This window comes from Gossypium raimondii, chromosome 4 (assembly GCF_025698545.1).
Source record: "Gossypium raimondii isolate GPD5lz chromosome 4, ASM2569854v1, whole genome shotgun sequence".
Classification (NCBI taxonomy): Eukaryota; Viridiplantae; Streptophyta; class Magnoliopsida; order Malvales; family Malvaceae; genus Gossypium; species Gossypium raimondii.
In genome coordinates this window covers 45,365,997-45,383,775 of record NC_068568.1, presented here as the reverse complement: position 1 = coordinate 45,383,775, position 17,779 = coordinate 45,365,997, and the positions used below count along the sequence as shown (strand labels likewise).

The following is a 17,779-nucleotide window of genomic DNA, read 5'->3' as shown; positions in this document are numbered from 1 at the left end:
GACTTTAAGAAGGGCCAATTTTGTCTGGTCTTATCGAATCTCGACTTCTTTGGTGCTTCTCTTTTTCAAGTAGCCTCATTCTAACCCACTACAACTTAAGGGGTATAGGAATTGTAATTTCAATCTACCCCGCTGCAACTTCAGGGAGATGAGATTCGTAGCTTCAATCTGCTCCACTACAACTTCAGGGAGATAAGATTTGTAGCTTGTAGCTTTAATTTGTTCTACTACAACTTCAGGGAAATAAGACTCGCTATGGTAGATTTAATCCGACCCACTACAACTTAAGAGGTATAGGATTTGTCACTTCAATCTGCTCCACTACAACTTTAGTGAGATAAGATTTGTAGCTTTAATCTGCTCCACTGCAACTTCAGGAAGATAAGATTTGTAGCTTCAATCTGCTCCACTGCAACTTCAAAGAGATAAGATTTGTAGCTTTAATCTGCTCTCCAACACTTCATAGGCCGTTCTCTTAAGTAGATGTATATGAATGATATTTGTATGAATGCAAAATGTCATTTTCAAGAATGATCCCCTTTTTAGTGCTTAGGTTGACATTGTTCGTTCTTCATCAATGTTCTATCACTGACGTGTTACAATACCTTCTTGTTCAGATCTGGTATCTTTGACAAAAAACCCGAAGAAGTGATCACAATTTAGGCTATTCGTTCCCAGATATTTTCAACCCTTAGATTTGGTTAGTTCTAACTAGTAGTCCTGTTTCAGATCCTTATACTATTTAGAAACCTTTTAGAGCAATATGCAAAAATCCTTTTACTTGAATATTGTTAGTCTATTAATCGTTATTTCAATGTAAAAATGCTTGAAAAGGTTGTAACAATGGACAAGATTAAAATCTATTGGGAGCAAAGCTCGAAATAAATAGATTAATCAAAATAGAAAACATTATTAAAATACAAAATGAGTAAGATGAAAATAGGTGCCCTAAATATCGCAGCATGAGCTTTTCTACACAAACTTCTTGAAGACCATTTTGAGCCTGATATGTGTTTAAGAGATCTAGAGTATTTTGTTGATGCCCCAAGATGTAACGTTTCTCCTTCCAAGAAGAGACAACTACCACATGCCCAATCTTCGATCCAAATTTGAGTTGCCCTTTCCTGGGTTTTCAACTCAAAACCCCTTTGGTATCAAGACTCCTTTTGTGAGTTTTCGCATTCGCCTCTTTTTTTTCAGGTGAAGTATTTCTTGACTGAATCTGAATTCACAGGATTAGGCAGGTTCTTGCCATCCATCTAGGTTAAAATCAGTGCTCCCCCAGAAAAGGTTTTCTTTACCACATAAGGTCCTTCCCAATTTGGCATTCATTTCCCTCTGAAGTCCTTTTGTATGGGCAGGATCTTTTTCAAAACTAGGTCTCCCTCATGGAATTCTCTAGGGCGAACCTTTTTTTCATAAGCTTGTATCATTCGTTTTGGTACATCTGACCGTAACGGATAGCTTTCAACCTCTTCTCTTCAATCAAGTTTAACTGATCATATCGAGATTGGATCTATTTTGCTTCATCTAACTTCAACTCTGGCAAAACTTGGAGAGAAGGAATCTTGACTTTTAATAGGTAAAACCACCTCCATTCCATAAACCAATGAGAAAGGTGTTGCCCCAGTGGAGGTTCTAACATATGTTCGATAAGAATAGAGGAAAATGGTAATTTCTCATGCCAATCTATATAAGTCTCTGTCATTTTCCCCACGATCTTCTTAATGTTCTTATTGGTTGCCTCTACAGCACCATTCATTTTTGGACGATATGGTGATGAGTTGTGATGTTTGATCTTGAATTGACTACAGACCTCTGCTATCGTGCTATTGTTTAAATTTAATGTATTGTCAGATATAATCCTTTTTGACATCCCATACCGACATATGATCTCTTTCTTCAAGAATTTACTGATTGCTAACTTCGTGACATTGGCATAAGAAGTGGCTTCCACCCACTTAGTGAAGTATTGATAACCACAAAGATGAATCGATGCCTATTAGAAGCTTTTGGCGAGATCGGCCCAATAACATCTATGCCCCACATAGAGAAAGACCATGGAGAAGTCATAACATGAAGAGGTGAAGAGGTACATGAATTTTGTCTTCATAAATTTGGGATTTATGACATCTTTTGGCATAACTGATACAATCCCCTTCCACGGTGGACCAATAATATCCGGATCTCATGATTTGGGTGACCATTGTAAAACCATTAACATGTGTTCCACAAACATCCTCATGGACTTCTTCCAAGATTTTCTTGGCCTTAACAACGTCCACACATCTTAATAGTACTTTATCCTTTCTTCTTTTATATAGGATCTCCCCATCTAAGACATAGTCATTGGCCAGTCTCCTCAATGTCCTTTTATCATTCTCGGTTACCTGATCAGGGTATTCATGATTCTTTACATATCGCAGTATAACGGGGTACTAAGGGTGACCATCATTTTCTTCTTCCTCGATGTTGTAACAATGGGTCGGAGCCTCATAAATACTCATCTAGATAGGTTTTACATCCTCTTGTTTGTTCACTTTGACCATGGAAGCTAAGGTAGCTATGGCGGTAGCCATTTGATTTTCATCTTGTAGAAGGTAACAGAAGGTGATGTCATCAAACTCCTTAATTAACTCAAGGACCAACCTTCGATAATTGATCAACTTGGGGTTTCTCGTCACTCATTCTCCTTTGAGTTGATATATCACTAGTGTAGAATCTTCATATACCCCCAGTACCTTGATCTTACATTCTATGGCTGCACGGATACCCATGATGCATGCTTCGTATTCTGCTATGTTATTTGTGTAATCAAAATCAAGTTTGTTGGTAAGAGGATAATGATCTCCGTCTGGAGATACTATAATTGCCCCGATTTCGTTACCTATAACATTTGAGGCTCAGTCAAAATTTAGTTTCCAAGGATATTCTTCTTGAGCATCTTCTTCGGTGGTTGCAACATACATCAGATCCTCATTTGGGAAATTAAAATTCAAAGGCTCGTAATCTTCTAGAGCTCTACTGGCTAGAAAATCTGCTATTGCATTTGCTTTTACTGCCTTCTGGTTCACATAAATTATATCAAATTCAAAGTAGAATTTGATACATCACTCCCGCATTTTTCAGTCCGAATGACATCACTTTATAGCAAAATGTTCCCTACATGGTTACGAATGTGACCTTTTCCATGTCTTCTTGATGTATCTTTATCTGGTTGTATCCAGAAAAACCATCCATAAAGGAGAACAGTGAATAACCTATTGTGTTGTCCATTAAGGTATCGATGTGAGGCAACGAGAAATTGTCCTTTGGGCTGGCTTTATTTAAATCCCTGTAGTCTACACACATTCATACTTTTCCATCTTTCTTAGGGATGGGGACTATATTGGCTACCCACTCCGAGTATTTAACTACTTGTAGGAAACTAGCGTCGAATTATTTCTTGACCTCTTCTTTTATTTTTAACAGGACATCAGCCATCATCCTTCGAAGTTTCTATTGAACCGGCTTGTATTCTTCCTTTTTGGAGAGCTAGTGTACCATAATATCAGTGCTTAGACCAGGTATATCTTGATATGACCATGTGAAGACATCTTTGAATTCTTGGAGTAACTCAATGAGGCATTGCTTTGTCTCTGCAGTGATGCAAGCTCCGATCTTCACCTTTCTCTTTTCTTATTTGTCTCCCAAGCTCAACTTCTACTGACTCTTTGTAAGGTAAGATTTGTTTCTCATCTTGTTCTACTATCCTTAACAAATCAGGAGATAGGTAACAATCTCGATCATCTTCAAAGTCCTAAGGTTCCTCTAGACACATATCTTGCTCAAAAGGAGATTCTGAGTTAGTAGCAGGGTCACTCATGTCATTAATATTTGGAGACATGTTATAGGAATGAAAGAAGATCCAAAGAACAAATAAATCTAAAAATAATTATCTATGTGGTATGAATATGAATGAAATGAAAAAAAATAGAAGAATATTTTCCAAATGGGACACAAAGATCATTTTGTTGAAATAAAAAAGTGGACATATGCCTTTTTCACAAAAGGATTCTTGTTGCTCCCAGGTTTAAAGCAATAAGTGTGTTTTGAATATTACTCTGAATTAGTTCTAAAAATTACAGGGATCTCTTCTGCAATCCAATTATTCAGAACACTTCCGGGGATATAAGGACAAATGCCTGATAGATTTTTTTCCCCAATTCCTTCTTTGGACATGGCATTGATGCTCAGATTTCCTAATATTCCTTCCACAATTTTGGTTAACAAGCTCTCTTTTTCTGCCATCTTTCGTTTAAGATAAATGATTTCTCCTAACATGAACATTTTAGATATATGGGGAAAGATCATCAGTTTCCATATGATCTCTCCCCCTCTTAGTCATGCTCTTCTTCTTTCTTGCTTCTTTTTTATCTCCTTCTTCTTTTGTCTCGCATTTGACTTGTACCCTAAGCCATTGGTGCTTCGATCTTTCTTGAAGGTATTTTTTGAGTCCTCTTCCAGGTAAAGCTCCTTTCTCAACTGTTAACTACAGACCCATCCTCGTGGTTCTGGATATTTTTGGCACTGGGATCTTGTTTCCTAACGAATGATTCTAATCCTCTGTCAATTCATTTCCTAACGAATGATTCTAATCCTCTCCCATGTTCCCAAGTAAACTAAAACTCGATTACTGGAATTTCTATAATCTTACAATCAAGAATGTTGTTTTGAAACCCACCCAACCAAGCAATTAGATAGTTACCACCTCCCTATTTATCACTCACTAAAAGTAGGTTGTTGAAATCATCAAGGCAAACCTAAGGTAAAGTACAAGCTCGAGAAAGAAACCGAAGCAACTCTCAACTATCTTGTTTTTATGCAGCCTCAAGATACCCATAAAAACCAGTAAGCGAAAAATTGTCACCTTCACCATCAATATGATTTCTAGAAAAAACTAGTAATTGAAACATTATAATCCTTATTCCAAATGAAGGCTAAGCCACCACTCTGCCCAACTTTTCGACATAGAAAAAATAGTTAAAATTTAAGCTAACATGAAGTTCTTCCAATTTATTAGACAACACAGGAGTTTCAGATAAAAATAAAAAATCAAGCTTATTCAACTGTACAAGGTCCCTAAGGGACAAAGTTGCTTGAGGATTGCCCAATCCTTGACAGTCCCAAGTAAAACAAACCATTGCTCCTAGCGGGCCCCGGGAAAGGGACCGAGCGATTCAAAATAAGTGGAGATAATTGATGGAGACAACTAGTGAGCTTTTCCTTCAACAGAAACCTAGTCATCTACATCAACAATGTTTCCTCTTTAGGTCTTTTTTTAATAGCCTCGACATCCATCAAACTATCCTCTAAAGGGATGTCACTTTGCATGGGAAAGTTGCATGAGCCATGCAAATTAGTTCCACTAATATTAGATGAGGGCCCACACCACTACTTGAGTTTATGATCTGTCATAATTTGATATGTCAAATTAGGCTCCTAGTGTCACTTAACGAGCTTATTCTTAAGGAATTTAAGGGTATTTTTTTATTAGTTTAGCTTAATTTTAGATTTCCAATTTAATAAGTGTAAATACATCTTTTTACTCATTTTTTTATACTCAAATTGGTCAATTGTGTCATTGGGGACCCTAATGTCTATTTGAGTGTTGTAGGTACTTAACGGTGGCTCGAAATTATGCAAAAACATTATTGAAAAAAAGGGTATCATGACATCGGAGTATAAGAATCGCAACACCTTTAACAGGCTTGGGATGAAGACCACCTACAGTGGTATCGCAATATTCACCTTCCAAGGGACACCCCATTTTAATACTGATTATAGTGTCGCAATATCTTACCTTGGGTATCACAATATCCACGTCATGTATGGGACAAAAAATAACCCCAGGGGTAGTCTTTGTCCAACTGAAGCACCAATTAGATAAAGATCGTTCAAGGGCATTTTGGTCACAACATAGGATAAGATTTTGCTACTTAAAACAATCAATTTTGGTTGAGGAGAGAGGACACAACTTGTAGGTTTAGTTTAACTTAGTTTCTTTTAGGTTTTCTTCTTCATTTATAGGGTTTTTTATTCTTCATCTTTTTTAGCTGTAGAGTTTATTTTTCTGCAATCTTTTTTCTTTTTCCTGTAACTCTTTAAGTTAGTTAAGTTAGTTATCATTGTATATAGAGTTTATTTGCACTTTTAGTCTATTTCCTTTGCTTGTAATGACATTTCAACTTTTAGTTTAATGTATTTTAGTTTCCTTTAGTTTCAGTTGTTAAAAACTTTATCTTTTTGTTTTTTTTTTTTGTTCTTGATTTTACTGTTGAATGTTCATCTTTACTTTGTTTTTAAGTTTTCTAGATTAAAAATCTCAAGTGCCATATTTTTCTTAAGCTTTATGTTAATGGCTACCATTTCCTTTTATTTCATGTTTATTAGCTTAGTTTTTGGTAGGGTAACTAAACTCTAAGGGGGTTGGTTGATGGAGATGTGGGTAAGCTGATTTTTGGATGAAGGACTAAGTTGTAATAAATTAGACTAAATTGAATAAACCTAAAAACTTAGGTTATGATTGATACCCCTAAGGGAATATCTAGGAAAGTGAGACTGAGAGGTAATCTTGTTGAGCATCAATTCGTTAGTCACGAGTTAGCTGGTGAGATCGAGAGATAAACCAAACTAATTGGTTTAATTTGGTAAAATTGAGATTGAGAGGTAAAACGAAACCACTTTAGGAGTTTAAGCAATTTAGATCCCTAATTCGAAGATTAGTGAACCACATCAAAGTCAATCAACCACTATTTGTTATTCATTGGTTAATTTAGTAACTTTACATATTTTACAATATAGTCCTCGCGGTAATTAGTTGGCAAATTAGTATAATTATTCTTGATTTTATGGCTTGCCGTACTATAGTGTTTAGAAATTAGTTAGTTAGACTCTTAATTTTGCATGCTTGTAGCTAGAATTTGCTCAATCGTTGACTCTCTTGGGTTCGATCCTTAGAGTACTCCGTACCTTTTTGTGCAATTATATTACAACTAACCTGTCACACTTGCAGACACCGGACGTTATTATATTCTGATTATTCGATTGTTTTCTTTAATTGTTGATTTCCTCTTGTCATTTGTGAGGGCAACGAGAGGGCGGTTAGTTGACCACGACAACATTAAAAAATGATATGGTGAAGTGATTGAATCTGTTTGGGATACGACTCTCCCCACATCTTGCATTTGAAATTCTAATTTCTTGAAAATCAATCCCCAAATCTCAATCTCCCAAACTTTTCCATTCACGTCATCGCTATGAAGTCGAGGCTCTCGATTAACACCTAACATTTGCCAAATCTCCTCCGACCATCCTTGAACCACCTCACCCTTAGGAGCCTCAAGCAACTTACCACAATAATATTCACTATGCCCAATAATTCCGGATATATAGCAAACCAATGGTATATATTTGTAGTTAAAAGACACCTCAAAAGAAGTTATCACCCTGAGCAGGAATCTTCTTCCTGTTCATAAGCAATCCCTTTAAATTAAGACGAAATCGAATTTGTAGAAAAATGTTCATAAAATTTCGATAGTTGTTGACGACGAAATCAAGAAACTGACCATGAGATTTCCTAGATTCTTAGCCAAACCCTATGAATCGTAGCCCGACAGCAAATCATAGACTTGAACCCAAAAATTGGCAAATGAAAAATCAACTTGCTCTGGATTCTCTCCCCTCGCAAGTTGGTGTACGAAAAGAATGCGATTGCATTAATTATTGTTGAAGTTTGGGCTTTAAGCATCTTACACATGATTCTTTCTTTTGATTACTCTTCTTGGCCGAAGCCTAAAACCTTGGGTAGCTAGGGTGAGGTGAAGGCAACTATATTAATTATATATATGTATTCACATTTTTTTGTTGCGCTCATGTTATTTTTCAAAGTTTTATACCCAACTACTAAATTTTATGTATATTTTGGTGTGATGTTCATGTTTTTCATTTTAATTATTTAAGTTGTGTATGCTATGCCCCAATTCATCCATATTTAACTGTATGTATATTTTAGCACGTTGTGCTTGTGTGTCATGTTTATGTTACTTTCGTTTTGTAATATTTTATATACTTTGTCATAATGATTCAATTTAGATAAATTAAATTTTTATTCGTATTATGTATCAATTTATATCATATTTTACATAATTTATCATACAGATTCAACTTGTAGAAAAACTATCTATAAATGTATACATGTTAATGATATTTGTGTCATATACATATATATTTTATGACATCATGAGCATGTGCTTTAATAATTTTACGCTTTTTATTATGTCTTAAATTATGTCATATTTTCCATAGTCGTGCATAATATTTTAATTTTAATTTTAAATTCATTTAATTAAAATTACATCATATATATGATTAAATGCTTAAATAAAACATAATCCCTCAATCACAATAATACACACTTAAGTATGTTTAAACTCACATTAACATAAATATTATATTCAAAACTTTAATAATGATACAATTACTTAGCATATAACTTTTTATTGTCTTTTTATTATGTGTATTTTAGTAAAAGATTGAATTCTTTTATATTTGTCTTTTACCATTTTATTTTTAATTGTTCATTATTTTCATTTTTAATTTTAAATATTTTGATTTGGAGATATTTTATGAATTACTACCCCATTACAAATGTGTAAAACATTATTTCTTTTCATTATTATTATTATTATTATTATTATTATTATTATTATTATTATTATTTTAACTCACATAATGTCAAATTTAACCCTTAATATTATTTTTTGTTAATTTGTCTCTCTTTTTTTAACTAAATTCGACCCTTAACATTTTAAAAGGAGTGGAATTCACCATCAACATTTTATAAAAAGTTGAATTTAACGAAAATACTCACTAAAATGTTAAAATTTTAGACACGAGTATAGCAATCCACATGTACTTCATGCTAATTTTGTTTGAATTTTTACGAAGTTTTATAGTTTTTTTATTTTTAATTTTTAATTTTTAAATTTTCTTTAATAATTTTTAACTTATTTGTTGATATAAGACAAATAGTGCCAAATTAGCGTGAAGTATACGGGAACTGTCATGCGGATTACCATGCCAACATTATTAAAAGTTATTTTAGGTTGTGTTTGCTTCACTGAAAACAACTTCTGGAAAATGATTTTTGGAAAATGAATTGATTTTATGGAAAAGCTGATATTTTATAATGTTTGGATGATTGTACGTAAAATATTTTCCATTTTTACTAAATTTCCTTAAATAATTTTCTGAAGTTATTCTTAGTGAAACAAACACAACATAAATTATATTTGTTACAAATTATTATAGTATGATTTCTTTTTGACAATCAAAATTTATTTTATGATAAGATAATATTTTATAATAATTAATATAATATAATATAATATAATATAATATAATATTTAAACTTAATAATAAAAATGCTTAATTAAAACTTAATTTAAATTACATATATTATTTATATATTTATTATTAAAATATTATTATTAAAATAAAGTTGTAATATTAAATAATTTATTAAAATAATAATTTATATTAATTATATTAATAAATTATTATATTACTAAATATAAATAATTAAATATGCATGTATAATAATATTAAACATTTTAATATTTTTACAAATTTTAAAATTAAAACAAAAAATTATTATTAATATAATAATATTAGACTTCATTCTAGTTAATTTTTATATAAAAATAAAACTACTTATAGATGAGTTCTTTTCCGAAAAGTGACTTATGCGTTTCAAAAGGGTAAGTCAATTTATAAGAAAAGAGGTTTATTTTTGGTTGACCTATAAGCCATTTTTCGTTGACCAATTTATTTTTCATGAACTAGACACAATAAAATGTAGAAAACATTTTTCGCAAATCATTTCCCGTGGAACAAACACACCAAAAATTAAAAAAAGTATAATGCCAAATTTAACTCTCAATGTTTACATCTTCTATTAGTTTGGTCCTAGTTCTTTTCTTTTTCTTTTTTAAATTAAATTTAACCATTAACCTTTTAAAAAGAGTCAAATTGTTTTTTTAATCATTTCAAGGAAATGATGGCTAAAATTAACATATCATCGACATGTTTGGTGTTTTGTTCAAGATATGAATTGTCACGCCCCGAAATATAGGGGGTTAATCGTAATAGATTAATAAGAAATATGCTTAGGTCTAATAGTTAAAAGCTTGCTTCCCTCCCTTGTGAACTTGAGCCATTTCATCTCCTTTTATTTTTAAGAAACATAGGGTAAAAGCCACATTTGGAATATCTATGATCAGAAGTTAAGATTCAATAAGAAATGGGTGATAGCCTAACGATTAAGAATTAGTCTGTATGCTAAAGGTCTTAGGTTTGAGCCGCCTTCCTTTTATTTCTTTTAATTTTCAGCAAAGCCTTGTTTAAATGCCCAAATTGCCGCCCTGAAATTTACATGTGGTAGGTGTCTAGATTAAGCAAGAAATTAGCTATGGGCCCAATGGTTAAAACACTAGAGCCCCTCCAAACCCAAGTTTGAGTCCATTCCTTCCCTTTTTATTTCGTAATTTTGCCAAATACGCCCAAAATATATATATGCATATGATTAAGCGTCAAAATTAAATAAAAAAAATGAGCAATAGGCTCAATGGTTAAAGCATTAGTACTCTTTGAAGCCAAGGTTCGAGCATTTTCCTCCTTTCCCTATTCATTTTAATTTCAAGTTCGGCGGAACTTTGAAAAATTGCATGTGACGTCACACTAGGAATTTAATCAATTCCTTTTCCTAATTAGAATTCATATATTGTCTTACCTCAAAATTCCAATAGAATTAAATTCCACCATCTTTTTCTCTTCTTTTCCTAATTAGATTTTCATATTGCCCATTTTCAAATTCTAATAGAATTTGCTCTCCATCTTTCTATTTATTCTCTTTTTCTTTTCTTTGCCTTTTCTTTACATTGTATTTTTCACCCTAATTGTTGATAATTATTTTGCTTACTTGAATCAAATCAATCCTCTGTTTAATCGTTTTTCTATTGGTTTTGTAATTGCCGTTAATAGCATCCTGATCTTTGTCAAGAAACAAACCTGATTTAAGTGAATCAGATCAAATTTGATCATGAGGAATGTCGATCAAACTCCCGGTGAAAGGTGTGTGTTCTTTTACAAGTTAATCGAGGCAAACTATGTAGGTTGAGGGCCACACAGTCTCTCACACGGTCATGTGGACCACATGGCCATGTGCCCTTGTAAACCTTAGGTTAGTTCATGACCCACACGGCTTGTCACACGGCCGTATTCCCCCTGTAGGTTATTTTTTTTTTAAATTGTCACATGGCTACAATTTGTTACACGGCCTGACCACACGATCGTGTAACCCCCTGTTTTACTGTTTTTCCAAAAAATTTGTGAATTGTTTTGTTTAGTCCCTATACAATCCCGAACTATATTTAGAGTTTTATTACTCACATTTGAACCCCTGATAATATGAATAATTGAAAGCTATGATCTGAATGACTAGATTATTACTGTTATATGCATAATATGTGAACAATACATGCCTATTGTCTCTATATTACTGATTGTATGTTCAACATGCCTTTTAATACCATTAAACCGAGTACATGTTAAGCATGACTTTGCTACCGTATTAACTTGAACTACAGACTCGACATACAGATAACCCCCCATGTTAGGACGCGAACTCAACATACAAAGGGCTCAGCTCTACTTAATTTCTATTAAGAAGAATTTCAGATTTACTATTTGAAATTTCTGTTATTTTGAAACTATATTGCTTTATTAATTTGTGGCATGATTCTTAAGCTTAGGGTTTATTTAGCATGCATGATATTTGATTTGAAGTTAGGATGTTGAAACATGGAATTAGGATTAATTACGCATATAATAATTCTGATTTTACTTAATTAAAACTAAGTATAATATTACTTTTCTGCTGCTAAATTATAAATAAATTTTGATGAATAAATAAAAAAATTAACTAAGTTTTCAAAAGTAGTCACTTGTTATAAGGAAAATGTTTTACTTAATCAGTTTTGTTAACTCGTGAGTTTTTCTAAAAATAGGTTAAGTTTTCTTCTAAGATAAATAAATGTTTTAAAAAGTCTGTTTTATAAACTTCGATAGTCAACTGGGTCATTTCGATGATCAATGTAATCTTCCAAACTCGAGCCAGGTTGGGGAGGTTATATGAATGTTAAGGCCCTTTATAATTGTTTAAGAAATAATTTTCATTGATTTGGCTAGGATTTTATTTTAAGTAAGGTAAGTTAATTAAAAAATTATAATTTATTAAGAGAGTATTTTAAGATTATCTATCTTAGTTTATTTTCTTTATTAAAGAAACATGTTAATTTTTTTATAAATTTATAAATTTAAAATGTGAAAAAGATATTTGTTTTTTCATTGTTGTTTTGATTTTTTAATTCTTAATTATTATATTATTGGTATTTTTAGTGTTTTGACCAACATAACCTATAATTACTCCTTATATATTCTGGTTATGATTGTATTTTAGCTAAGTTAATAGATAATTTTATAATTTATTGAGATACTGCTTTAAGATAGTAAATCTTAATCTATTTTCTTTATTATTATTTTATTAAAATAGTATTTTAAGTTAGTAAATATTGATTTATTTTTACTTTTATTTATTAATTTTTAAAGAAACAGGTTAAGTTTTTATATTTTAATATATTGAAAAAAATCTCTTCTTACTTATTTAAAATTTTTAATTATTTATGAAGATTGTATTTAAAAATATGATTTTAAAATTTTAATTACTTATAGATATATATTTTTGAAAATTTCATTTAAGTAATTTTCAATTTAATTACTCTCAAAGGGTTATATTACAAATTTAAAATTATAAATACTGGGTTAGAATTTTACTTTACAACTTTAGTAATAGAAAAACTTTTATTAATTTTTAATTTTTTTATGACATGTAATTTCAATACTTTAAAATTTAAAATTTAAAATAATATAAAATTAACCTTTTTTTTTTTGGTGAAAAAAGAAACTTACAAACCTAAGTTACTGAATTGGAAAATATCGTTCTTTTCTCCAAAAGCTAGTTAGGCTATAAGATTAGCACTTTAATTTTGCTCCTTAGGAATGTAGCGTAGTAGCCAACTGCTTTTTTGGAATAGGTTTATTTAGACGCATTTAACTAAGATAAAATATTCCTATACATTACAAATAAATTAATAAAAAATTAAGCATGTAAAGATTAGGATTATATTTGAAAATTTTTATCCAAATAATTTTCAAAATAAGATAATAAAATTTTATTTTTGATTTCCTTTATATATATTTGTAAAATATTGTTTTTTTATTTTTTTATTTTTACTTCCAAAGTTTCGGATTGTCCCTCCCAACAATACTAATTGAAAATATTGAAAACAATTCTATCCAATTTCAGAAATCATCCATTCTCATATCAAGTATTAATTGATAAAATCAGTGGAAAGTTATACATTTATGATTTGTAACATAATAACTTAATTCCAGCAGCTTGGGTATAAATAGATCAGCTGCTGCACTAGAAAGGAGAAAACAGCAAATCAAAAAGTATATATAGATAATACATAAAGATCATTCATTCAAAGCAAGCAAGCAAACAATGGACATTTTGCAATTCAAAACATAAAGTGAATAATAGTATTCAGTGTAATGAAGATTGGTTTGTTTCCCACATACAGTAAAATTTACCTAATACATAATGGATCCTGCAGCTTTACATCTTAGTCTTTGGTTATTTAAAGACAAACTTCAAACATTAAACAAATTTGTCCAGCTCAAGTTGAGGTATTGTTACTATGAACAGTGTATCACCCATCACCTTTCACACAGTCAGTACTGTGGTACAATAGACGGCTGCTCAGGTCATATGAGATTCGAACCATTTAAGAATATCTTCGGATTGCAAACTAGTCATTTCGTGATACGCAAATGCAAGATTTAGCTCCTCCTGAACAGGATGCACCAAATGGTTTTCCAGCAAATTAGGCTTACTATCCTGGATAGCATCTTCCCAACCTGTTGCACGTCCGTCCCGTTTCATATATCCATTCTTGTCGACAAAGCCTTTCTCCCTGAACAAATCGAACAACATAGCCGAAATAGTCTGACCAACACCTGGGATTCTATCAGACAAAAAGGTTGGTGACAGAGGCAACTCCATGCATTTAATCTCTGCAACATCAACCCTTTTACTTCTCAAGACTTGCATAAATTCAGTTATTTTTTGTTGCCTATGTGTATCTTTTGGCATGTGCACAAAAAGGGTAGGTGGATAGTCCTCTTTGATGTCCATGCGATCAAATAAGCCTTCAGCGATCATAAGTGTAATACTACTAAACTTCAAATCATTAGCAATTGCAGATACAAAATACCCACCAGAAGAAGCCCCCAAAGCCACAAGAGGAAGCTTTCCAAGGTTCTGTCTCTTAACCCACCATGTTAAAATATCTTCAACAATCAACCTTTCCTTCCCAAATGTCCAGCATTCCCCTACACTTGATATAGTCAACACAGCGAATTTACGAGCAAGAGCATGAAGCACAAGCAGCCTATCCTCAGGCAAACCAACGCATTCAGGACATTTAGGAGACTTATCCCAGAAATTAACAGCTCTACAACTACATCCATGAGCTAGAAAAAGAACAGCCTCAGGCGAATCGGGTATTTGCCATATCAAATCCGTCCCATTCCGGAATTCTCTCTTCGGATTAAATTGCACCAAAGACTCAAACCTATTCCATTTTCTATCCGATGGCAGTCCAGGTACCGGAATTGGGTTTTCTTCATATTTGTTGAAAAGGAATACCAAAGCAACTGAGACTGATACCACAAACATAACTAGGACTACAACAGGGTATTTCTTATGCCCATGCCATGCCTTTAACTTTGTTCCAAGGTTAAGCATTACTGACAACACACAAAAAATAACTTCTAGGAAATATAAAAATCCCTAAGTTGGAATTGAAACGATTCACTAATAAACTGAGCCTAGGATTAGTCTAAGAGATCTTAAACGTTAAGGCATTCCAATATCTTCATTATAGAAGGTAAAAAATGAATATTTCAAATCGAAAACGATAGGATGATAGTTCCAGTAGTGAAGTAAAATACCTGGAAAATAATTTGTTGGGTTCTGTAATTTCGGGATTTCCAGAGATCTTCGGCTTCCGTTTTCCTTTTTTGCAGCTTGGAAACGGGTTAAGGCGTTTAAACTAGAAATCAACGTATTAAAATTTGCAATTAGTCCCTCTACTCTTCAGATTTTAAGTTCAACAATTAACACTGTTAAAATTATTTTGTTAACATCTCTATGTTTTAGTTACATGCTTACAAAGCGAGTATTCTTTTTTATTTCAAAATATCATACTAACAAATTTAACAAAACAATTAGCAGTGTTAATTCCTAGAATTAAAATTAAAATGATTAATTTCCAAATTTACTGAAGAGTACAAAGACCTATCGTGTATTTTAATTGTATTCTTTTTAAACATAAGTTGGTATTTTAAAGGTATAACGATAAATTGGTTAAAATATTTTATTAGTCTCTATACTTTCACAAAATTTAAGATTTAATCCTTGTACTTAAAAACGTTAAAATAAAGTCTTCTTGCTTTTTCCATTTTAAAAATCTCAACCTAGTCACTAAAATTGTAAGTATTTGTTGTCAACTTGAAATTTTGATTAAGTTGTCCTTATATGACATGGCATATGATTGATAGAAAATAAACATGGTAAGTGATAAATTTTAATGAAATTACCAACGACAATAATGATTGGGTTAGAATTTTAAATTGAAAAGTAGGAAGATTGAATTTTAACTTTTAAAATACATGGACTAGATCTCAAATTCTATACAAGTATAGGGACTAATAACATATTTTAACCCAATAAATTTATCTCTAAACGTTTACCTCTTCACTTTGGCCTTAATTTCTTTTTTATCATTTTGATCCTCAACTTTCAAAATATTTTTTAAATGGAACAGTAAAAATTTTAACAATCCTAACTTGACTTCATAAAAATTCTAAAAATAAAATTTATTAGAAAATTCAATAAAAATTAATAAAATCCATAATTTTAGTTTAAAAAATTATTGAAGTAAATTTTCACGGTTGTGCCGCAGTTGTTGGCTTGGTACCCGCCTGAGTAGTTTTTCGATCTAGATTTTGGTGGTTGTCGGAGCTTTGTTGTTGATGGGTCCTTTAGTGGGGGAGGAGTGGATACCGGTTCTGACAACTTGCTACTGCGCCTTGGGTTCTTGTTTTAGTCCTAACGTGTCATCATTCTTAGGCCGAATGAGAATGGTTAATATCTACTTTCCTGTTTGAACTTGTTTAAAGTATATAATTGATGTTTATATTTTTTTTAGAATTTATATTCTATCAATTACATTGGTATTTCCGTACTAGCACTATTACTTTGCGATGATGTGATATTATTAATCAATTTGGTAATGGCACGGAATATAAAGTAAAAGCTACAAAAAATCTTTAAAAATATATAAATTAATAAAATAAGTATATATATATATATATTTTTTTTTTTACATTAAGAATGAGCTTAAATAAATAGTTATCCATATACATCTAAATCTAGACATCAACTTGTCCAAATTTATTCTAGATGTATTTTATAATTTGTAGTAGTTTATATATTTTTAAGTTTTTAAATAAAATATCAGTTGTTAGTTATTATTATTTTTATAAATATATAATTTATAAAAATATCTACAATTAAAAATATATAAAAGCTTTTATAATATATATATATATATATATAAAAGGCTATAATTTGAAAAATATATAAAATTTATAATATATAATATATAAATAAAAGTTAAAATTTATAAATTTATGAAAATATATAAATATATAAAAAACTAAAAATTTATAAATTTTCTAAAAAAAATATAAATATATAAAAGAATTAAAAATCTCATATATAATGAATCTGGGCAAATGGTTGTCAAGATGCATTTGAATTTGAATTTATATATGCCATATTTCATACTAATAGGCTACCACGTATCACCACTGGATTGACTAATAGTGTTACATTTAAGTACCTACTAGTGTTACGGGTAATACGATTATGTGGGCAATTCGAAGCCAAGAATTGTGAATCAAGAGAATTCTGTTCGAAGTAAGTTAGAATGTGGGCAAGAGAGAGACACAACTTCTTGCCACCAAGATGTACCAATGAGTGGGACAGTTCGAGTTAAGAAGCGACGTAAGCTGAGATAAAAGTTCCAAAAGAAGGGAAAAGCTAAGGCATCGAGACGAGATCGAGGTGAATCAAGTCAGTGCCATTCCGAAGGCGCAAAGAGGGTGTTGCGAGAATGGGTGTAACGCCCCAAAAATCCAAGTATTTATTTTTGCATGTTTGTAACACAACTAGTTGTTTGCTTTAGTGGTTAAGTGATTTGGGTGTGCTTGGGAGTGTCTAAGAAGTCTTGAGTTCAAGACTGGGCTTGTGCAAAAAATTTTGTTTTTAAGGAAGGAAACCCTTGCCTATAGTTAGTAGGTTTTTAAATTTTTGTGGGTAACGCATAACATAAAAAGCCTGTTGGTCTAGGGGGTAAATGGCGTGTTACTTATGCTAGTGGTCTAAGGTTCAAATCTTGCTGGAGGCAAGGGAGTGTTTATTTTGCTGCTTTGCCGTGGAGGGTGTTGGAGTCTGACTAAAACATTGAAGTGGTTGAAGAGAATTCAA

General features: G+C 31.5%; 1 protein-coding gene across 1 annotated transcript; it reads right to left on the bottom strand.

The window, feature by feature from the left end:
* Positions 1-13,607: 13,607 nt before the first annotated feature.
* Positions 13,608-15,277, bottom strand: LOC105779568 (uncharacterized). The gene is made up of 2 exons (XM_012603378.2): positions 15,178-15,277; positions 13,608-14,973 (listed from the first exon to the last, which is right to left on the bottom strand). The coding sequence occupies exon 2, from the start codon at positions 14,969-14,971 to the stop codon at positions 13,925-13,927; it is 1,047 nt and encodes a 348-aa protein (XP_012458832.1). The 5' UTR covers positions 14,972-14,973; positions 15,178-15,277; the 3' UTR covers positions 13,608-13,924.
* Between the last annotated feature and the right edge of the window lie 2,502 nt (positions 15,278-17,779).